General features: G+C 38.6%; 1 protein-coding gene across 5 annotated transcripts in view; it reads right to left on the bottom strand.

Annotated features, from left to right (window-relative positions):
• Window positions 1-24924, bottom strand: part of LOC136701574 (NLR family CARD domain-containing protein 3-like) — an 87958-nt gene that overhangs the window by 28117 nt on the left and 34917 nt on the right. For 2 of the 5 annotated variants that reach the window (XM_066676165.1, XM_066676166.1), the window contains 3 exons: window positions 24611-24784; window positions 8472-8538; window positions 3688-3773 (listed from right to left, as the gene is read on the bottom strand). In XM_066676165.1, the coding sequence (XP_066532262.1) occupies window positions 3688-3773; window positions 8472-8538; window positions 24611-24784 (327 nt within the window). Of the gene's footprint in view, window positions 1-3687; window positions 3774-8471; window positions 8539-9373; window positions 9475-17091; window positions 21371-24610; window positions 24785-24924 lie in introns of those variants that run through there. The other 3 variants (XM_066676169.1, XM_066676168.1, XM_066676167.1) reach the window with 3 other exon arrangements.

Here is a 24924-nt window from a genome sequence, read left to right as displayed (position 1 = left end):
TATACCGGTATATATATTTCATTTCCATTTGTTTTTTATGTAAAGACCCCAAAATGGCTCCTATTAAGAGACACGCATATGACGCAGAGTTTAAACTCAAGGCGATCAGTCACGCAGAAGAACACGGGAATAGAGCAGCAGCAAGAGAATTTAACATTAACGAATCACTAACGAACGGGATTCGTGGATGAGGAATAACTTAGTAAAGTGAGCTTTACGTGTTTATTTTGTGTGTTGTGTGATTTTAACGTTTGAGCAACGTTGAGTTATTGATATATTGTTATCGCTTTGCACTATTTCGAGTGTTACTATATTGTGATTATTATTATTATTGAATCGAAGAAAAGTCCCCCCCCCCCCACTATGTGGGTTATATTAACATTGCACTACATGTTTTACCTTAAACTACGCTGGGTTGTAATCTATTAATAAAGTTGAACTGACCTATCTGACTGTTTTGTTGACATTCCCTTTAGCGCAGCTCCATCTAATTGATGCATAACGTAACCCCCAGCCTCTACTGTAGCGTCTATTGTATGCGCCTTATAATCCAGTGCGCCTTATATATGGACAAAGTTTTAAAATAGGTCATTCAATGAAGGTGCGCCTTATAATCCGGTGCGCCTTATAGTGCGGAAAATACGGTAAACAAAATATTCCAACTCATGCAATATAATCATAGTTCATTATATTCACCACCTCATATGTATAAGCTAGGCAAAAAATATCAAACAATTGCAGAGCAAAATAAAGTCTTTCAATGAAGGGGACTAGTCAAAGATCAATGTAGAATTACACACAGCAGTTGAAACCGGGAGATCAGACCATAAAACAATTCAAAGGGGTAAGGCAAAAGAGTAATAAAAAAATCAAGTATTTAAGTTATTCTTTATTTAACACATTAATGACTGTGGTGAGGTTTGAGCAATATAAACTCAAAAATATTCTGCATTCACTCCTGTCCTGTGCCCTTCTTACAAGATTTCAGCGTTTTATAATTGCCTGTATACATTAATATGAATACTTGTCTATTTTATAAGATATGAGACAAGTATAAAGACTTTTCTTCTGGACTCACATGGTGAAACAAAGTTTCCCTCATTACTCGAGTACCAAAATAATAATTAGTTTCAGCCCTACTCTGTGTGTTTAAACCTAAGAATCAGCATTGCCTCTTGCTTGTGTCAGTATCTTAACTCAAGTCTAACAACAGACTCTGATCTATTTACATAACATAGGGACGTGTACTGAATGATGATGAATTAGGAACACCTACCTTGTATCTAAATTCAGTGGTTACTCTCTCAGCGCCACTGACCACACAGGAGCACTTTGTAGTTCTACAAATACAAACTGTACTCCATCTATTTCTTTTCATACTTCTTTAGCCCCATTTCATCCTGTTCGTCAATGGTCAGGACTTCATAATTAATTATGAACAAACCAGGATGTCATTTACTTTCTTTGAATGAATATGTATTTACAACAAATAAAATGCACAATTTAAAGTCTAAAGTCCATTTATAATTTATAAATTAATTGGTAAAATTTATAAAACATTTTGCAGCCCCTAAAGTGTAAACTATTTCTTATTTATAAATATACAAAATGCCTATAAGTATTTTACTAAAAGTAACATAAATTAATGTTACAACACGTAATATATAGTCATTTGATTTTTTATCAATTTTTATTTGATGCCAGTGTCAATCACTTTATATACACAGAACAGTTCCCACTTCAAATAAGGAGCTGCAAAAATGTTGCAAATATTTTGTATGTAAAGCATGTCATAAAAATATGACTACGAAATTAATTAATTCATTCATTGTCTGAAACCCTTATCCAATTTAGGGTCGCAGGGGGTCCAGAGCCCACCTGGAATCATTGGGCGCAAGGCGGGAATACACCCTGGAGGGGGCGCCAGTCCTTCACAGGGCAACACAGACACACACACATTCACTCACACCTACGGACACTTCTGAGTCACCAATCCACCTCCAACGTGTGTTTTTGGACTGTGGGAGGAAACCGGAGCACCCGGAGGAAACCCACGCGGACACGGGGAGAACACACCAACTCCTCACAGACAGTCACCCGGAGCGGGAATCGAACCCACAACCTCCAGGTCCCTGAAGCTGTGTGACTGTGACACTACCTGCTGCGCCACCGTGCCGCCCTATGAATGAATTAATTCATTCTAAATATTTCTATTTGTCTATTTTGCTAGTACGGACCACACCCGTAGAGGCTGAAATGGGAAGGTGAACTCAGAAGTCTTTGGGGAGGAGTTCAGGGTGGCTTATGAATGCATATGAAGCTGGACCCCCCCGCTGGATAAATGAAAATGAGAAAAGGGTGGAGACGGGTTGTTTTTTTTTTTTGTTTTGTTTTTTAAACAGGAGGCTCGGTGGGTTTGATAGTGGCCGAACACGGCTCTGAATATGAGGATCAGCAGGAATGACCCAGCACGGAGGAGCGAGCTGACGTAGTGAAGCAGTCAAATCGAGATCCGTCTCCTGAACTAAATAAAGCGAGTTTTTCTGACGCGGAAATGACGTGAATTTGCGGGGTATATATAGGGCTGAGAGGAGGAGTTTGATCGTGGTCCTACTCCCAAAATGATGTTATTACATAAATTCAATTATCATGAAATTTTCACACAGTGTGAAATTTTTTTTCATTAATCGAAGGTAGGCAGATGCTGTAGTTGTTAACCATCCTATACTAACAAAGTAAAAGAGCCCACTCTATGTCCCCACCCACCTCACAATAAAAGTTTACCTTTTGTTCTGCAGTTCAAACAGACATACGCTCTTATAACAAACTATGTAATTAAATACAAGGCAACCAAAATGTATTGAATGTATGAAACTTAACCAAGTCAGTGAAATTTTGTGTGTAAAGTGCAGAGTGTAAATAGAAACACCATGGAGTGGAGCATGGGTGGTGTAGATGAAGCTATTCTGGGGATTACTTACGTTGTGATGGATGTTATAGATTAACCACGTTAAAAACTGTGGGAACAATCTGTCCTTGAGTCTGAGTGTGTGAGCAATAAGGATAAAGTATAATCTACCATAAGATAGCAGAGCATACAGATTACTGCTCTGGTGGCCAAGATACTTCATGATCCATCTCCAACTAAAAATGTCTTGGAGGGAGATGAGCTCACCTCTGTCTCTGGGCCATTTTCACAAATTTCTACAATGTTTGCTGTTGAGGGTGATACAGAAGTAGATACAAGAGTGTTGCTAGGTGCTTGCTATGCTATCCCCAGTGGTTGCATATATGCAGCTAAGCGCCCGATGACTGTTAGTTGGTTCAGTATGTTTTCTGGGTGGTTATTTGGGGACACGCATTTGGAAGAAAAATAAGAAAAAAGACACAGAAGACAGAAGTAGGTACACAATAGTATGGCAACTGACAATAAACCACAATCACTAGCGAACTAATTTACTGTCGAGGTGATATTTTATACTTTATCTACAAGTAATTATTCGTTATTGTTTAATTGTGCTACATCCATAAATGTTTATGGAAATAGGAGATTCTGAGTCATAAGTTTAGTCCACCATATGCTAAACCATATAAATATAAATAATAAACCCATATGAACTGAACGGTGAACGCAGTGAAGATCATCAAGTTTAACTTCTAACAAGAGAGACACTAAGAACTACTCACATTTGGTCAGAGGTTCCTCCTTGATTCCTGGAGTTTTGAAGGTCCATTGTAGAGGTGTTACTTGTCACATCCCGCTGGACCACCCTCTGTGTGTTCATAATAATAAATTAAATACAAATTTATCAATAAACTACTTATAAATATTTATAATTTTTAGATCATAATAATACAATGCTTGAGGAAATACGATACTGTTACATTGTTGGACATCCATAGAATCATCACTGTTACACCATTTACTCAGTGATACACAGCTGGTCCAGCGGCAGGACGTACAGAAGCGTTAAGTCTAGAACTAATTGATTCTGTGAAAGATTTTTCCTCCAGCCATCAGAACGCTGAACAGCCAAGAGCACAGTGAACCTGTCCAGAGTCCATTACAAACTTCAACCATCATACTAAGATATTAATGAATGAACCACACCACAACTTCACCCCTATCTCACTCTGCCCCTGCACTTTACTTTCTACCAGCACTGTTACTAATAGTTCAGTCACACTGTAAACAGCATTTATTTGTTCCAGTCACGTTGTTACACTACATTTGAAATTCATCTCTAGTGCCAATATATAAAATATGTTTGATTTTGTGTATTCACTACTGTGACTGATTGTGGACCTAACAGTTTCACTCACATTTACACGTGTTAATTCGATGTGACAATAAAACAAAATTAACCTATTTACTCCTCATTAGAAGATTATTAATTGATTTTATTCATATTCTGTAACCTCTTCACACTGTTCAGGGTTGGGGTACATGAGGAACCTAGCCATAATCATTGGGCATGAATCAGAAACACACCACATACAGGGCACCAATCCCAGGACATCACACTCACCCAGTCACACCTGTGGTCAATTTCACACACTCACCCAGTCACTCACACACTCAGACCCATGGACACATCTACAGAGCCAATCCATCTACCAGCATGTGTTTGTGGACAATGGAATGAAACTGGAGCACTTGGAGGAAACCCATACAGATACAGAGAGAACACAACAAACCTCTAAAAATCAGACGCCTCTAACGCCAGAACCCTGAAACTGCATGACAATGACAATAATGTTGAGCCACCATGCTGCCCCCTACAGGCGTATTATTAATACACATCACCATTATGTTTTTACTCTGTTTTGCTACATATTTACTAATTCCTAACTTATCTCTAATTCTGGTTCCAACTCACCCCAAACTCAGATTTATTATCATCGATGAACTGTTACTTCAGCGCTCTCCCATCCTCTGCTGGACACACAGCGCTACTGCACTTTAACACTTTAATTATCTTTAACTTTAAACATATTTATGTTTGGCTTTACATCATTGTGTTTTGCATTTAAGCTGCAGTACACCCAAAGGTCACAAGTGTCCCATTCTGCTCTTAAAGCTCTGACCCGTTAAACACTTAAACTCCTTTTGCTCAGCCTTAGAAAATGTCATCAAAGTGCACAATTCCGGGAAATCCTTAGGGCTTAGTGGCACAATTGGGACAGGGAGTCTGTCTGTACCAACACTGACCAACACTGTTGAAGTGCATGACCTTTGAGCCCTCAGACAGCATAACATGGAAAGCTCTTATGGGACTGTGATAAATATTGTCAGATGGGCTTGGGAAAGCTGTGGAAACCCTTTGTCAAATAACACAGCCTACCTCTACATCAAGAAAGTAACCTGAAACCCAATATCACATGGAGAAAGCCACACATCAATTCTATGCTGACAGTATTTCTATGCTAATGGGTTTTCTGGGCCCAAGCTCATCTCGGGTGGTTCAGAAGACAGTAGAATTCATACTATGGTCAGAGGAGCCCAAGTTTCAGCTTGTTTTATGAATAAATTGAAGTCATGTTTTCTGTGTCAGTGACGAAACAGACCATGCAATGTGTGTAAAATTTCCATTCATGGGAAATCCTGGGTTATTAGCCAGGCATCATTCTGCAACAACATGGCTTTGTAGATACAGGGTCAGATTTGAAGTCAGATCTGTTTCCTATGGTGCATCATGAAGAGGAGACTCAGGCAATGCTAACCATGGACTGTTGAAGAGATGAAGTCTGGTATCAAGTCAGAATGGGCATAAATCCCACTGGCAAAACTTAAACAATCACTATCCTAAGTTCCCAAATGTTCCCACTATCCTAAGTTCCCAAACAGTGTGATGGCTTATTTGCAGATGACATCAATTCACTGTGTGAACTGCAGGGCAGGTAGTGATTTTATACACTGAGATCTCTATGAATCACTCTAATAAAGCCTGTGGTTTGTGGTTTACAGTCTTTCAAAATATTTCCACTAATATATCACAAGGAACATGGATTAAGTCCCTAATGGTGTTGTACAATGGGGGAAAATTGCAAGAATTTAACTGAAATAGGGCTTCAAAGCTTATGTCAGTGTCCAGGACGACGCTGAGGCAGCTTCCTGTTCAGAAGTTTCTTGTTGGAGTTCAGTGGTGTTTCTTGTAGTTGATTTAAATTTATCACCAGCGCAGACAGAGCACCAACACACACTCACATTACTGTCATGAAAGGCACAAACAGTGTAGTGTATCTTTAAAGGTACAGACAGTGGTGTTAATGTCCAGTTGTGTCCCCTAAAGGTTCATTACACTCTCTTCTCCAGAAGGAGAGGGGGATCTCTGTAATCTTTCATTATACAACTGTGGAGAATAAAAGAACACAATAAAAGTCCTGGAGATGAAACGAGGCGAATGACATCAACACAACTTTAAAATCTACAGTTAAAATAGAATAAGGTACAGTTATGTTCCTTAATTAAAGGTAATATTTTGTACCCTTGAGGGTACCTCCTCAGTGACATATTTTCTGACAGTGTATGTATTTTGCTCAGTTTTGTGGTGCTGTGGTAGTCCACTGGTGATGGATAAACCGTGAATGTAAACAACCGCAACATTAACATCAAGAGGCGTCACGGCACTGAATTTCTTTTGTTGTTCAGTTAATACACCTGAAAATAAAATACTGATAAAATAGTGAGATCTACCAATCCGCTAAAAACAAGCTGTATGTCTCACTACATTTGTGAGCTTTCATTAAAGTCACTGAGTAAAAGGGTGTCTGGAGAAGATGACTGTTCTATTACTGCTTTGACAGCAGCTAAAGCATCACCTCCTACAAATGTTGTGATGTATTTGTTTGTACATTTCTCTTGTAATTAACACAGTATAGGCTCCTCACACAGTGTCCTCCATTCTGTTACTCTTCCTGCCCTCCATCTGGATTTAGCTTGTCGTCTGAACCATGTGACTTAAACAACCAATTAAAAAGAGAGGGTATCTAACACAGTGGTAAACATGACTCTGTCCCAGTTTGTGTGAGTGTGTGTGTGTGTGTGTGTGTGTGTGTGTGTGTGTTAATATTCACAATGTACATTAAAGTAGTTCAGTAAAAACAGAACTTTAATGTCATTGCCATTAAATAAAGTTTTAAGAAAATTAGCAACTCACAAATTTATGTTTTATATTGCATTTTACAAAATGTTCCAATGTTTTTTGAAAATGGGATTCTAATGGCACTGCATGGAACCTACACGACTCGGCTCTTTTGACTTTCCACTGGCCAAATCTGGTCTGAAAACAAGTTAGGTTTTCAGTCCCAGCTCGCTCTGGTTTCTAACCGAACCAAGTAAGCACTAAATGGTAACACGTAAATCCTGCAGAGCACTTATTGGCCAAATGAATGCAGAGTTCATTCAAATCCAGTGAAAACCACTGCTTGTAAAGTCTCTAAAATTACAGCAGCTTTCATGTTTATTTTTATGACTCACAGCGGCAGCTTGTAATTTCACCTCGAGGCGTTTTGAAGAGTTTCAAACTCCCATTGGGCCGATGGCCAACGAAAATTTCCAGTGAATGAGCAACAAGTGAAACCGATCTGTGAGAACTGGGGCATGGACCCGTGTTTAGTCCAAAAAATTAAAACAACACTTGATACACGATGAGTAAACAGCTCCCGCCATTGTTGTTGTGGTTTTCAAAGCCAGCGATTGCTGTGAGACAAGGTTTTACGACATCACCAGCTCCATTTGGCGGGGGGCGGCGTTGCCAGTGGAAAAGTAACAAGCTTTAAGCGAGATGAGCCGTGTCGAGTCGAGTCATGTAGAGCTGGACCCATGGAGAGGAAAAGCATCATAAATGTAAAGATATACACCAATCAACCATAAAATATGACCACCTTGTTTCTACATTTTTAAAACAGTTTTTAAATCCTGAGTCTACTCTCTGTCCACTCTGTGAGACACTCCTCCCTCGTTGGTCCACCTTGTAGATGTAGAGTCAGAGACAGTAGCTCATCTGTCACTGCACAGTGTGTGTTGCTCGTCCTCTAGTCCTTCATCAGTGACACAGGACGCTGTCGGCTGGATGTTTTTGGTTGGTGGACTGTTCTCAGTCCAGACACTGAGGGGTTTAAAAACTCCAGCGGCACTGCTGTGTCTGATCCACTCTACACCAGCACAACACACACTAACACACCACCACCACGTCAGTGTCACTGCAGCGCTGAGAATGATCCACCACCACATCACACCTGCTCTGTGGGGGTCCTGAGCGCGGAACAAGGAGGTTAGAGTCTAAACGTTTATGCAGAGCAACAGATGGACTACAGTCTGTAACTGTAGAATAATAAAGTGCTGTGTTGTGGTCAGTGGAGCTGAGAGAACAGACAATGCGTGTAGAAGGTGGTCTTAATGTTATGGTGTATACCCTTTTTCTATTTAAAAAATCTGCCTTAGAATTCACTGGGGTCTTTGAACTCACCTGGCGTCTTGGTGAACTGGGAAATGATCCTGTGTCTGATTTTCTTTTCCTAGGCATTTTTACTGACCTGGATGACAGACACACATATATACATGTGCGCATGCACACACACACACACACACAGCAAGTTATTTACAGTACTAGGAGAGAGCAAAACCTATTAACAAAGTTTAAAATGTGCCTAGTTAGATTTAGTTTTTATAAAAAAGCATGTCTCTAATGTTTTGCTGTGAATGTGTAAATGTCCATAACCATATAAACCCTGCTAAACCCTTATATTTCAGTGTTTTTGTAATTTCTCTATGATATTACACACACACACACACACACACACACACACAGAACTACCACTGGATTAGGAACACCTAAGTTTTATCTGCACTCAGGGGTCCTGACCACTGAAGAACAGGGTAAAAGGGGGATAAAGTATTCAGAGCAACAGGTGGACTACAGTCTGTAATTGTAGAACTACACAGTTCTCCTGTGTGCTCAGCAGAACAGTGAGTGGAGAAACAAGGTAGGTGTTCCTAATCCAGTGGTCATTGTGTGAATGTGTATGTCTCTGTGTGTGACTGCGGTAAAGTTGGTTTTCTTTTCGATATTCGTTTTTCCGTGGTTAATCTGGGGTGAGTTTAAATTCAGATTCCAGAGCTGAAAGCTAATTTAACACAGGTCGATTCTATTCTAAATCAATAAACCCGTGAGCAGCGATTCACATTCTTCAAACTCTCTCTTCACATACAGCCACCATTTCACTCTCTGTTGTTTATAATGGTCTCACCGCCATTTTCTCCAGAAACTTCACTGCTCTAAGTTCAGTTTAACGCCTGGACACTCTCAGTGATGTATTATTTATTAATCTCCACTCCATTAATCTACACGTCTCTCAGGTTTAAACTCACCGTGTGAAAATACAGCGCAGTTTTGCTGGAAATCTCTTTGGTTCGTCTCCTACAGCTCCATCTCTTCTCTACCCTTTGTTTTTGTTTTTTTTTACTTTCGGTTCTGTTCAGGAATTACGCACCTCAATTTCTCTTATGGTCAACAGATGGCGCTGTCCCGCAGCACAGGCTGAGCCCAGTTTACACTGTTAATCTCTTTCTCTCTCTCTCTCTCTCTCTCTCTCTCTCTCTCTCTCGCTCATAGGATGTTTTCTATTTAGAAGCTGAAAAAATTTCTGGCTTCAGGCTCCAATAAAGAAGACATTTCTAATCAGTTTAAAAATGTCTTTAAATAAGAACATAAACCAGACACTGAAGCCCAGTCTCCTATAAATCTGTGAATGAAGGTGATTAGAGATCTGAGGATAGTTAATAAAACATCAAAATTTAAAACAAGATATAAAATGCTTTAAGGCAAACAGCATGAACTCTTCACAAAGGCTACCAGTAATGTCCTGGAACACTGTTCCCTGATAGAGGTCATGTGGTGTAAGGCCATTATAAAGATATTTAATTTTCTTCACAACAGACTTCCCTCTGATCAGGGTGTGAATGCATTAACACTACACTCTCTATATCTTCACCCTTTGGACCCAGGAGAATACGTTTGTCCTCTGATAGGATTCTGTGTTTCTGTCTTCTCTCAGATCTGTAAATCTGACTCTGTACCTCTCCCTATCATTCATGTACCCTAAATATGTTGTATGTGCCCAATGTAATGTACCTATTTTGTCTAAACACCATCTATTCACATTGTTTGTGTTCATAAAAGTCACAAAAGCACAAAACACATCCATCAAATGACGACACCTGGGCTTCATTCTAAAAACGAGATTCACTTTAGAAACGCTGCAAATCAGGTCACAACACAACAGCTATCTTCTGTGTACACCAGAATCTGGCTCACAAGTATCACCAAGCAGCATGGGCAGTAGCATTAGTTGTATTGCATTTAATAACCTGAATAGCACTTGGTTTAATTGTTGGTGCAGAACATGGGATTTTTTAAATCAAAAACATCTCCACAGTAAGAAGTCATTTGGTTTGTATCAGACTTCACACTGCAGTACAGATTGGGGAGATGTGTTAAAAGTTCGACAGCTGTCAAAATAGCATTACCAAACAACTTCTCCCCCTGTAAAGTTCTCCCTATAGAACCTACAAACTGGAAGATACCATTTACACATCATTAAAATAAATCTGATGTGTATCAGGCTTTAAATTAGTTACAGGTTTGAAGGCTTTGCCAAAACTCTGAAATTATACTTTCTTTGTGTACAGTCCAATACACATGAAGTTTCTTTTGGTGACCATGTAAATGTTTCTCCCTGGAGGATTTTATAGGGGCAGTAGAAATTTGGCAATGCTATTTGACACATTCTGAAATGGTAAACACCCCCACAATGTAGACTGTAAAGTCTGATACACATCAAATTATTTCTTATTGTTGAGATATTTTTGATTTAAAAAAATCCTGAGTCCTGCACCAACCATTAAACCAAATTCAGTGTATTAAAATGCAATACAACTAATGCTTCAGGTGCTGTGAATGTAATCAAGCCTAGCATTAGTTTTAAACAGAAAGAGGAATCATCTGTTTAATCTGTTGTGCCTTTGTTGCTTTGTGATGCACATCAGGCTCCTCCATAAAACTTCTGTCGTGTTGTGACTGGTTCGTTTTCTGAATTCCTGTATCACGTTTTTAAAATGAAGCCCAGGTATCTTCATTTTGATGGATGTATTTTGTGCTTTTGTGCTCTTGCTTTCGTTTTAATTTGCTGTGCATTTGGGCCTTCCCCCAATAGTCTGGCTGCAGATAGACACTCCCTTCCTTCTACACTCGTCAGTCAGTTTGACAAAGCTACTGTCCATTCAGTGTCAGTCTTATAGCCCAACAGTACATGGTTTGTCTATGCTCATCAGTGTGACAGGATTTACTCACTCTAATTTTCTAAATCCCTGTGTCATTATTGAAATGCATACGGTACAAAGCTACATTTTTATTCTGTGTAATTTTCATATTATTGTATCAAATTGTGGTTACTTGAAATTTATATAATTTTGTAAAAATAAATCTTGGGGTCAGTCAAATGTTTCAATTAATTAAGTAAGAGAGGGCACAAGTAAGAGTACTGGGACAGGAGGAACATTCACATTCTCTCTCTTGTACACACACTCTCACTTTCTCCATTATCTCACTACACCATTCCTCATCAGACACAACATCATTCAGTTTCTGTGGCAGAGAGTGAACTGACATCATGAATAGGGTGCTGCTGCATCATTAGCTAAACACTGCTAACTGACTGACTGTCCTGAGGGCTACTTTTCAGGGCCTCAGTAAAATACACCATCATTAAAGTTTTATGCTTGGCTAATAATAATAATAATGTTTATTTATTGACAGAATATTCATATCATTGTGTAGCTGCTGTTAAGCCCACTTCTCGTTAGGCCATGGTTGCCATAGAAAGCACCTAGCAACATCTTAGCAACCACCTTATATATCATGGTAATGACCATAGCTCAGAAACATCTTGTGTGAACACCATATCAAAAACCTAAGGAACCCACTTGGATACGATCACAGTCAACATTGCAACATTGCGGCAACTCCTTAACAACCATTAGAGACATTAGCCACTCCCTCTTGTATAGAATACAACGCATTTCAACTGATATCACAGGAGTCTAGCAACACCTTAGCCACCACCAGGAATACTACAACAACTCCACAGTAACAAATTAGCAACCATCTGTGATACATTAGCAACACCCACCAACTCTTTAGCAACAAACTTGTATACCATTAAGTTACACTTTGCAAAAACCTTAGCAACAATTATTCTACAACTGCTCTATACAACAGGTGTTGTCACAAAGCAGCATTATATGTTTCCAGGTGCTAGCCCCAAGGGACCAAGCTGAGGCAAGAGTAGGAGAAAATAATTCCCTCGGAGCAGAGGATTCTCATAAGCAAATATTTGTAAGTGGGACCCATATTCCTCTGGTTCATGCAGGTGGTAATCAAACTGAACAATCGGCAGATATCAGTTTATAAACAGAGACAAGTACAAATGAAGAATAGAGCTACAATGAGTGTACACTGGTCCGTTATGTTCTGTGTGTTGAGAGCTGTGTCTGAAGCATGTGAAGAACAGGTCTGGTCTCAGCAGTCAGTCTGTGATGTGAAAGTGAGACAAACCTGTGCAGCAATCTCTTAGCAGCATTTGTACAACAACTTAAATATTGTCAATCAACATTATGGCTACAAGTAGGAACCCCATTAAAGAAACATAGGACAACCACAGCATCATCATTTGATAGCATAAAACCCTTTAATAACAGCTGTGCAACCATTTATAATATTATTAAAAAATGCACCTGCAATCAACACCTTAGCAACAACCTTAGAAAACTTTCCAACCATCTAGGAATGTCTCACCAAACCACTTGACAACCAAACTGCTTAACAACACTAAAGCAACCACATGGAGCATGATAGCAACCACCAAAGCTACCATATCACCTCCCTAATAACACCTTACCAACTACTTTCGGATATCAGAGAAACACCCACTGTGCATCAACCTGAAAAAGCCTTGGCCATAACCTCCGACATCTGAGGATCCAATTAAAGACAACATATCAACCATTGCACACTGTATTAACGACCTAAATTATTCCATATCAACAGCCTAATGACCATCATGACCATATCTTAGCATCCATAAAGCAACAGCAAACAGACAATAAAAAATAACTTAGCAAACAGACATTACAAAGCAACAACATTACAATTGCCAGGAATATTTTAGTGCCAACAACCTTCAACAAATCATTACGTTATAAACTACCATCTTATCTAAGACTGCCAGAACATCTTAACACACAGTGATAATGGAGCATATGTAATGCAGCTCAGTGAGTCCAGTTTACACAGTGGGTTATTTAAAAATCAGTCACACAGCTCCAGGGCCCTAGAGGTTATGGGTTCGAGTCCCGCTCCGGGTGACTGTCTGTGAGGAGAGTGGTGTGTTCTCCCTGTGTCTGCGTGGGTTTCCTCCGGGTGACTGTCTGTGAGGAGTGTGGTGTGTTCTCCCTGTGTCTGCGTGGGTTTCCTCCCACGTTCCAAAAACATACATTGGTAGGTGGATTGGATACTCAAAAGTTTTCATAGGTGTGAGTGTGTGAATGAGTGTGTTCTGTGAAGGACTGACAGATCAGAGCAGGTAAGGTGTTGAATGTAATGTAGATTGTGTTGTTTCTCATATCATTATGTTGTTATGCCCGTTTATGGTCCAGCTGAAACTGTGGACTGGAACATGGATCAGTAAGTGACTCTGCCATGTCCGTCCTATACCAATATCCATGGGTTGCAGCTGATGTCACAGTGTAGAGCATATTGGGGACCTACTCCTTACTCAAAAACTGTACTACTTAAATTTGTTTTGTTTTTGTTTCTTTGTTTTTTTTTTTTGACAATATTATAAGTCCTTATTTAGATTTTAAAATTAAAGAAATGTATGTAAAGGACTGGCGCCCCCTCCAGGGTGTATTCCTGCCTTGCGCCCAATGATTCCAGGTAGGCTCTGGACCCACCGCGACCCTGAATTGGATAAGCGGTTACAGATAATGAATGAATGAATGAATGAAATTTATGTATGGATCCCTGACACATTTATATGTGTCATGTTTGTAAACAGAATAAAAAAAGCTTATTTGTATCAGTCAGCAGAGGAGCTCGGACCGTCTCCCAAAGTACTGCCATACTACATACATAGTGCATATCACAGATAATAAAACTATAAATACTGCATTAAGAAAATATTTAGACACAAATTAGACCAGAAAACATGAATCATATACTTCACAAAAAAATAATTTTCAACATATAACACTATGTGAGTTCACAAACTGTTATTTTATGACAAACTGTGCCCTATGGCGGGTGTATGGAGACATTTGGGATGGAAAAACTCTTTGATCACTCACACTTTCAGACTAGGAGAACTACTTTATTACACTTTAAGCCAAACCAGAAAAATAATTTAATCAGAGAGTCGTGATAAAACATCCGCCAAGAATCTGTTCCATTCTCAGAGCGCAGGGACAGAGGGATCAGATTATTCACCTGTAAATGGGGGAAAAAGACAGAGACAGTGGAATACAGGACTTGTATCTGTCGTCCACAGTTTTCCATTAGATCCTATGACTATATACATACAACTATATACAATAATGTACAAAAGTCTTAGGCACTTAAGATTATTATTTAAAATAATTTATCTTCTCAATAAGTGCTGTCCTCCTACAAAATTATATGTAATTACAGTAAGTACAAAATCCTAAATAAAGTAACTTTTTTAAAATTTTTAAAGTAATTTTTTTTCTAAAGAGTAGTAGATGTGAGTGAGTGTGAACTTGATTCCAGATGTTCTCCTGATAGTATGGATTTGATAAATCAACAGCACACTTGATTTAACATAATTTAGTATTTATTAACCTCTAAAACTAGGGATTGGATAAATTTCTCACATAGCACTGGACTGTCAGGAGGAGAGATTTTTAAAGGGTTAAACCAACAATTTCACACACACAATATCATTCATTCATTATCTGTAACTGCTTATCCAATGCTTTTTGTTTATTTGTTTATGTAGCAGCCCTACTCGTCTTCTTTTTGTTTTGTCTTTCTCTTACGCTAGGTATTTTTCTTCAGAGTCTGTCTGCATGTGCCTCTTGGATTTGTTTACTTTCCCCATGTGCTCATCTTGATTCATGATTTCATTGTTTATCATTTCTCTTTTATGGCTAATCAGTCTTTTCCTTTGTATATCAAGTCTGTTTTTTTCCCTCTATCCTCCATTTTACCTAGTTTCTCCTTTTCTTAGTTGCTTTCATTATATTTTCCCCTTTTCTCACCATTTCTCACTTTCATGTCCTAGTTATTCTCTGTTTTATATCATTCTCTATCTGTTTTTATGCTTGTTGTGGTTTCCTAGTTTGTCATGTAATGCAGGGCATAGTGCGAGAAACACAGAATCAGAGACAGAGACAGACACACTACCTGCTGCACCACTGTGCCAACCACAAGTGCAGAGATGCCAATGTTTATTAAAACAAAAAGAGCAACTAAGAGAAAACAATAGACAACACAGGTACAGGGACTATCAATAGGAACTAATTAGAAAACATTGCAAACATAATTCAGGAAATTAAATATGAATTAGATGAGCTGAATAAACCAAGCAAAGAGCTAAAGAGAGACATAAACAGAAGACTAAACAAAACTGAACCAAAACTAGACAGAAATTAAATTAAAAGCTAGACAGAGAGCTAGACCTGAAGCTCACAGGGAGTGAACAATCACAGCTAACAATGAGAGCTTATATATGGAACTAACACGTGGAACTAGGAACACAAAATGGAAAAAGACAAACATAAGAACCAACCAGCATGAAGAGGAAAGAGACATGAAATGACTGCAAGAGATAGAGAAGGAAAACAAAACCAGTGAGAAATTGAGACAAAGAAACAAACCACAATAAATCACAAGACAAGAGGACTAGGCTTGAAACACAGACTAACTAGAGACGCTTGGAGCAGTCACGAGGAATGGAAAACAAGAAATCTGAAGAACCGAAAGACAACAGCACAAGCCAGAAAACCAAATATAGAATTTAGAAACAATCGGAGCATCTAACGAGTAGCATTTACACACAACCTGTGGAACAAAAACATTAGAGCAGTAAACATGACACAAAACATTCACAAAATCCAGTAACATTACTCTCAGGAAAAATCATGACAAAGTTTGTGAAACCAAATACTGTTCAGGCTGGATAATGGTAAGGGAATGGATTTGGGGAAACATGATGAATACTGGTCAGGTAGCTGCACCGGGAGTTGCCTAGCTGACTGTGCCTGTGATAGACTTGGCCCTACAGTGGACTGGTCAGACAGCCATATTGGGAATAATCTGGACATTATTGTGGACAAGTCTGAGAGCTGCCACACGAGAGACTGGCTCTAGAGAGGGCCGCACTAGAAATGTGCTTGGGTTTTATAACAAAAATGGAGCTGCTTCCACTCCTGGGCTTCAAGGGTTGCTGCTGCCACCTTGTGGGCTGTAGGGGCCACACAAGAAGCTGGTATGGCAGACAGTTGGGAGGCATCGCTGAATCTAGAAACAGGTGGGTGGAGCCACAGACTGGAGATGGAGCAGCAGGCCTGACCAGTTTCTCCTACTTTAGTGTGTTGTTGTGTTTTGTGTTATTTTGTCAAGTCTCTCAAGTTCCTCTTTGTCTTTTGATAGCTGTCTAGTTTTACTTTTTCTTTTTTAGTAATGGTTTATGCTAAGTTCCAGTTTGTTCTGTTTCCTCTGCTGTTAATCTGTCTGTCTGTTTACTTAGTTTTGTCTGTTTGTTTCTTCAGGACATATTTAGCTCTTATTGTCCCATTTCATGTGTACTTTTTAGAAATTAATTTTTTCTGTGAATCATCGTGAAATACTTGTAAAACATCGTGAAAGTCCCAAATCTCCACACTTACTCTTTCTTTGTTACTGGCTTCCATTCTGACTTACTTTAACAATGAATAAATACATTGTGTTGTAAATTTTATGTGATGGAAACGCATCTAAGCCAAAGTAACTGAATAAACAAAACTGTTCACACAGGCAGAGATTTTATTGAGAATGTTGTAATTACATTGATAGGGTTATAAAACCATAAAATATTTTAATAGAGTGTAAATATATAAACAGTGATTTTTGTGTATGTAAAATATACAGTCATATCAGAATATTATGGCCACCTACTTAATAATGGGAATAACCACCCATTTTACCATACAGCATCTCTTTTTAACTCTACTATTACTGATACTGTAGTCCATGTGTGGCTCTGCATACTTTGTTTGCCCCTTTTCCCCCTGTTCTTCAGCGCTCAGGACCCCCAAAGAGCAGGTGTGATGTGGTGGTGGATCATTCTCAGCGCTGTAGTGACATTGACGTGGTGGTGGTGTGTTAATGTGTGTTGAGAGTGGATCAGACACAGCAGTGCTGCTGGGTAGTAAGGCAGTAAGAAATGTTTAAGTATTTGAATAAATTATATTTCATTGAAAATATATAGCATATATGTAATAAAATATACAATAAAAATATATAATTTTTATATACAAAAAAAAAAAACATTATATATAACATTGCTAAACTCAACACCAACTATTTAAACATGACCAAATCACAGGTAATATCAATTAGGCACAAAAGTGATCAAACAAAAGCAGTTACAAATCATGGTGCTGCAAGTGATGCAATAAATGGAAAGAAATTTAAACCAAGACACTAAAATAAAAGTGATTTTCTGTGCAAAACTAGTGTGCATGTTTTGATTGTTTGTTTGGTTTATTTTAAGTGTTCTGAAAAGAACAAGGAGAATAAACCAAAACAGGAAGTATATTTACTGTTAGAACTGTTTGGGGTAAAGTGACAAGTGACAAGCAGGTTTTCATACATAATCCATGTATTTTAAGATGTGTAATCTAAAATGTCCTGAATGAAGACTATGTGTAGTCTGGTGTATATCATTTTTTTATGTTATTGCCATTTTAACTATTGTACAGCAGTGTGTAATATTCTTTATAAAGATTTAATATTGTGTACTGCAGTATATTTTAACCTGTTCTATCATTAGGAATGTTGCATATCGTCTCTTTTTCACATTTTTATATGAGTCTGGCGGTTTTACTTTACATTGTGTCAAATAGAATAACTTTTTTTTTTAAACTGACGTTTGTTACAATAAAAAAAGTACTTGTATTATATGACCTGCACTACACTAAGCTTTTTAAACGAATATGACTTGTATTACATTACTGTCACTAAAGGCACAGTGTACAGGATTGATATGGATAAACCTTAATAAAATGGGAGATTGGTTGGTGATATTAACTTCCTGTTTGTGGTACATTATGGAGGGGTTTGTACATATTTATGGGAGGGGGTAAACTTTTCAAGATGGGTGGTGACCATTTCGAAATCAGCCATTTTTAATCCAACATTTGTTTTTTCAATGGGAAGAAGGTCATGTGACACATCAAACTTATAGGGAATTTCACAAGAAAAACAATGGTGTATTTGGTTTTAACGTAACATTATTCTTTAATGCGTTATTTACAAGTTTCTCCTTGTTTACATCCATTGATATGTCACAGAGGTTAACACATGAGGAGCGGATAGAAATTGTGTTGATGTCTGGTGAACGCAGTAACCGGGTCATTGCAGCAGATTTCAACGCAAGAAACCCTACAAGACCACCCATCTCCCATGCTACAGTTAGCAAACTGCTTCCCAAGTTTCGTGAAAGTGATTCAGTGTTGGATTTACCAAATGTGGACATGAAAACTGTCACTAATGAAGAAACATCAGTGGCTGTCCTAGCTTCATTCAGCAAGAGCCCACAGCGTAGCACTTGCCACAGGAGAGTGGCATCAGTCGAACATCCCTTCGGCAGATATTAGCGACTCACAAACAGCTCCCTTTACACAGAAGATTTTGTTCAGTGATGAGGCAAACTTTTATGTGAATGGTGAAGTTAACAAACAAAAACACCGCTATTGGTCTGACACTAACTCACATTGGATAGATTCCTCCAAGACTGTTGGAACAAAAAAATTGATGGTATGATGTGGTATATGGGGTACAAAGATAGTGGGGCCATTCTTCATCAATGGGAACCTCAAGGCCACTGGATATGCAAAATTGCTACATGATGATGTGTTTCTAACTTTATGCACTGAAGCTGGCATGTTCCCTGAGTTTTTCCAGCAAGATGGTGCACCACCACATTATGTGTGTCAGGTCCAAGCATTCCTAGATGAACAGTTTCCTGGAAAGTGGATTGGTCATCAGGGGCCAGTTGAATGGCATCAAAGGTCTCCCGATCTGACCCCCTAAGAGTTTTATCTTTGGGGTCATCTGAAGGCAACTGTCTATGCTGTGAAGATACGAGATGTGCAGCACCTGAAACTACGGATACTGGAAACCTGTGCTAGCATTTCTCCTGCGGTGTTGCTATCAGTGTGTGAAGAGTGGGAGAAGTGGTTTGCAATGACAATCCAACACAATGGGCAGCACTTTGAACGCATTTTAAAAGTGGTCAGAAACTTATAAATAAACTCATGAAAGAATAAAGTTACGTTAAAACAAAGCACACCATTGTTTTTCTTGTGAAATTCCCAATAAGTTTGATGTGTAACATGACCCTCTTCCCATTGAAAAAACAAAAGTTGGATCCAAAATGGCCGACTTCAAAATGGCCACCATAGTAACCACCCCCTTGAAAAGTTCCCCCTTCCCATATACTAATGTGCCACAAACAGAAAATTAATATCACCAACCATTCCCATTTTATTATAGTGTATCCATATAAATGGCCCACCCTGTAGTGTATTTTTAAAGGTACAGCAGTGGTGTTAAAGTCCAGTTGTGTTCCCTAAAGGTTCATTACATTCTCTTTTTTCAGAAGGAGAGGGGGATCTCTGTAATCTTTCATTATACAACTGTGGAGAATAAAAGAACACAATAAAAGTACTGGAGATTACACGGGGCGAATGACACCAACACAACTTTAACATCTACAATTAGACTAAAGTACAATTCTAAAGACACTGAACCCCTTGAGGAGAGGAGGTATTAAGTGTAACTTCATATAATTTTAAATACATATTAGTACTGTTTTATTACTAATTAGTAGATCAAAAATAATTACTTAAATACCCAGGTAATCATTAAGCATATATCAATGTACTAAAATATTTTAATATTAGTGGGTGTATTTCACAGTCATTTATTATTATTTTATTAAAAAGAAAATTTCTAATTTAATAATTACAATTACATTTTACTTCAGCAGTACTTCAGTTCTATAAACAATAAAGTACACTAATATTTAAACTTATCTAGTATTTGGATAAAATATATAATATCAAAAAAATCCACTGAAATGTTTTATAAGTGCTTTACTTAATGGTGTGCTTTGAATGCTTTAAATATGTTACATTTTAGTGTTGTTGACTTTCATAAACAACACACTAAAAATGACAGATTTTCAGTAGTTCTTTAGTAAGTTAAAAGGTGCTACATAGAGTTCTGAATCATGGAGAACACTTTGCATGTTCAGATTGACAAAGAATAGGCTGAAGTTCTATACAGGAAAAGGATTATGGCTACAACAAAGTGTTCTTCTGTATAACTTTAAGACAGTCTATTCTGTCTTACACAGATGAACTGAGGATTTGTAATATACCCCAAACCCAGCATAGAGGGGCTCAGTGAACGTGGAGGTGAATGTGTGTAAGTGTGTGAGTGTGTGTGTGTGAGGTGAAATGGTGTAGAAGGACAGAGTGCCGGACCAAGAGTCCAGATACACTCCAACTCTGTTAGAGTGAGATGGGGAGGATATCACAGTTGTCTGATTATTGCGTCTGACACTATATCTGTTATCAAAACACTCCAGACTCCAGGAGAATTTATTGGATCCAAACACACACTCAGATCTATCTCCTTTCCTCCTGATTCCTCTGTATGAGACTGATATGTCAACCTTTCTACCGCTCCACTCCACCTCCCAATAACAGCGTCCAGTTAAACTCTCCGCACTCAGAACCTGCCAACATCCATCAAATCTCTCCGGATGATCTGGATACGGCTGACTCTCCTTCACCCACTCCACCTTCCTGTTTCCCTCAGACAGAGAGAGACCAGTGTGTGCTGTGTTTGGATCCAGAGTCACAGCACAGGAATCTGTATTTAAAAAAAACCCCCAAAAAAAACAAACACACACACACACACACATGAGGAAATTACAAATAATTATGTGTGTGTGTGTGTGTGTGTGTGTCTCACATTTCTTTAGTCCTGGTTTTATCCAATTCCTCCCTCTATGTTCCACACTAGACACAAAACACAATCAAACAAACATTAATCCAAATGCATTAACATTAAATACTTATCAATTTCTATTATATCTTCAACAACACACACTAGCACACCACCTCCACGTCAGTGTCACTGCAGCACTGAGAATGATCCACCACCACATCACACCTGCTCTGTGGGGGTCTTCACCCAAAGTTACAGGAACATTTTTCAAAGCACTGTGTTGAGTGCACAGACCTCAGTGTTTAACAAGAAAATAAGTGTTTTTAAGAGATAAGATTTTCTTTCCTGGCTAAGATCTTCCTTCTGTTCAAGTGGAGTCTGTGTCACTGAAAGTTACTGATCACAACACACCAGGTACAGGTACTGTTTAAACGTCTAATGGTTAATTTGAATATCTTTAGATGTGAGATCTTTAGATGATATTACAGTATAGTAATAACCTGGGCCACACATTGGCTAGTGCTAACTCAGGCTTCATATAGTTATAAAGATATGTTCTTCACAGTTCTTCGTTCTTCAAAAGAAAATGAATTTAAAGATAAGGGAATTTTATTTAACTGTAAAATGTCTCCATCTGAAAATAGTGGTGAGAAACTGTCACGGTTGCGCAGGAAGGACGAGGAGACGGACGTAAATGCAAGGAAATTTATTTAAACAAAGACAGACTCAAAATAAACACAAAACAAACTAAACAGAGTTAAACAAGGACGGACAGGGAAGAGCCATGAACCGGGGTAGACACGTGTGAACAGAAAGACCATGAAACACACATGTACACACACACACACACACACACACACACACACAACACCAGACAAAGGAGCACTCAAACTACAGGGGTATATCAGGTCAAGACAAACAAGGAACAACTGGAGACAATAACAGGACAGAGGCAGGAATAAGGCGGGACTAGGGTGGAGACATGAACAATAACAAACAGAGCCATGTGCTAAGTGAGTACATGGCGGGGAAAACAGACACGACAGAACAAGGGCGTGACAGAAACAGTGCATCCGGAAAGTATACACAGTGCTTCACATTTTCCACATTTTGTTACGTTACAGCCTTATTCCAAAATGGATCAAATTAATTTTTTCAGCTTCATTTTACACACAATAACCTATAATGACAGTGAAAAAGTTTATTAGGAATTTTTCAAATTTATTAAAATATATATATATATATATATATATATATATATATATATATATATATATATATATCACATGCACATAAGTATTCACAGCCTTTGTTCAATACTTTGTTGAAGCACCTTCGGCAGCAATTACAGCCTCAAATCCTTTTGAGTATGATGCTACAAACCTGGCACACCATTTTTGGGCCATTTTCATGCTGCTGAAAAACATCCCCATAGCATGATGCAGCCACCACCATGCTTCACTGTAGGGATATTATTGACCATGTGATGAGTCCTCCAGACATGACACTTGGCATTCAGGCCAAAGAGTTCAATCGTTGTTTGATCAGACAAGAGAATTTTGTTCAGGTGCCTTTTGACATACTCCAAGTGGGTTGTCATGTGCCTTTTACTGAGAAGTGGCTTCCTTCTGGCCACTCTACCATACAGGCCTGATTTGTGGAGTGCTGCAGAAATGGCTGTCCTTCTGGTAGGTTCTCCTCTTTCCACAGAACAATGCAGAAGCTCTCCCAGATTGACCCTCTGGTTTTCTGCCACCACCCTAATCAAGGCCCATTTACCCCGATCATTCAGATTGGCCCGGTGGCCAGTTCCATGAAGAGTCCTGGTGGTTCCAAACCACTGTGCTTATTGGGACCTTCGATGCTGTTTCCTTGGTTCAGGTTCTGAGATGGTCTGTCAACTATGGGACCTTTTATAGGCACGTCTGTGCCTTTCCAAATCATGTCACGTCAACTGGATTTACCACAGGTGGACTCCAATCAAGTTGTTGAAACAGCTCACCTACGGACATGTTTGAGTCTCCAATTCACCTATCAATGTGTGTTTTTGGACCGTGGGAGTAAACCGGAGCACCCAGAGGAAACCCACGCAGACACAGGGAGAACACACCAAACTCCTCACAGACAGTCACCTGGAGTGGGACTCGAACCCACAACCTCCAGCTCCCTGGAGCTGTGTGACTGCAACACTACCTGCTGCGCTACCGAGCCACCTCATTATTATAACATCACATATATGAATGTATCTTTACATATATAAGAGAACAGAAACCTAATTTTCCACAATTTAACTCTGATCCCTGGGGACATATTGAAATGACTTTGACATGCTTTGGTCAAAACACCACAAAGATCCATTAACACTGTACCTTTCTGCCTCTATCTAAACCACCCTCTTTAGGTTGGACAGTGCCTGTTTAAACAAGGATGAGATATATGGACTATATTCATCAATTGCCCAATGATCTAGTTAATAATTTTAGGTTGTGTTAGTCCAGCTGAAACATTTGCTCAGTTTGTGGCTGAGCAAATGTTTCATTAGTTTTGTACTAATTGTCTAATTATCTAATAGAATACTTAATATTAACTAATAATGTTCTTGCAAGACTTTTTCTGACTTTTTAGCAGTGCGTGGGAAGAATATTTATCACTTATTTCTTGCTATTTATTTATTTATATATATTTTGCTTTACACACCTGAAGTAGTCTAATTTGTATATTTTATGGAACACAACATTAATTTTATCTCCTTTGCAATGGGATTTATTTAACATTACATATTACAGAACTGAGAGGTAGAAAGTGTTTATATTTTTACATGGAAACATAGTTGACTGAGAACCCCTGATACTAAGTGAAAGCAAAACATTCTCTTCTCTGTAATCAAGTGGAAGGCACCTGTGTCATGTTTATGTGTTTTTGTCAGCGTCATTCTCTGAAACCCAAATAAAAAAAATACATTGATGTATTCACAGGTTGATTATTTTGGACATCTCTCTTCCCCTCTCTCTCCTCTCTCTCTCTCTCTCTCTCTCTCATACACATTTAATAAAGAGAAACTGCCAGTTCTACTCTACAGTTCTGCCCTACTGAAAATGTTATTCGTCAGCCAAGTTTTCAATTAAGAATGGTATTACGGATTGATCATAAAGACTGCAGCCTACTTTGGCATCCCCCTCAGGAATTGCTTTTCAGAAATTATACCATTTCCTCCATCTGTCCCCAAAACACTGAAATAAAATTTACTTGAATTATTATTAATGTACTGTTTTGTGTGTGTGTGTGTGTGTGTGTGTGTGTGTAAAACTCACTGTAGTTTCTCCAGTGCACAGTGTGGATCCTGCTGTAGATCAGAGAGCAGCTTCACTTCGGAATCTCCTGGGTGATTGTAGCTCAGATCCAGTTCTCTCAGGTGGGAGGGGTTTGATTTCAGAGCTGAAGCCAGAGGAGAACAGCCTTCCTCTGTAATCGTACACCCAGATAAGCTGCAGGAAGGAAAACAATTTGATACAGATGTTATTTACATAGAAAGAATATAATACACACAGTTAAGGCAACATCATGAGACATATTCATCAAGACACTGATGTCAAACAGTAGTGTTTTTACCAAACGATTAGTTTTC

The sequence above is a fragment of the Hoplias malabaricus genome, chromosome 7 (assembly GCF_029633855.1).
Source record: "Hoplias malabaricus isolate fHopMal1 chromosome 7, fHopMal1.hap1, whole genome shotgun sequence".
Classification (NCBI taxonomy): Eukaryota; Metazoa; Chordata; class Actinopteri; order Characiformes; family Erythrinidae; genus Hoplias; species Hoplias malabaricus.
Note: the sequence above shows the minus strand (reverse complement) of the source record. Positions and strands in the feature narration are given on the sequence as shown.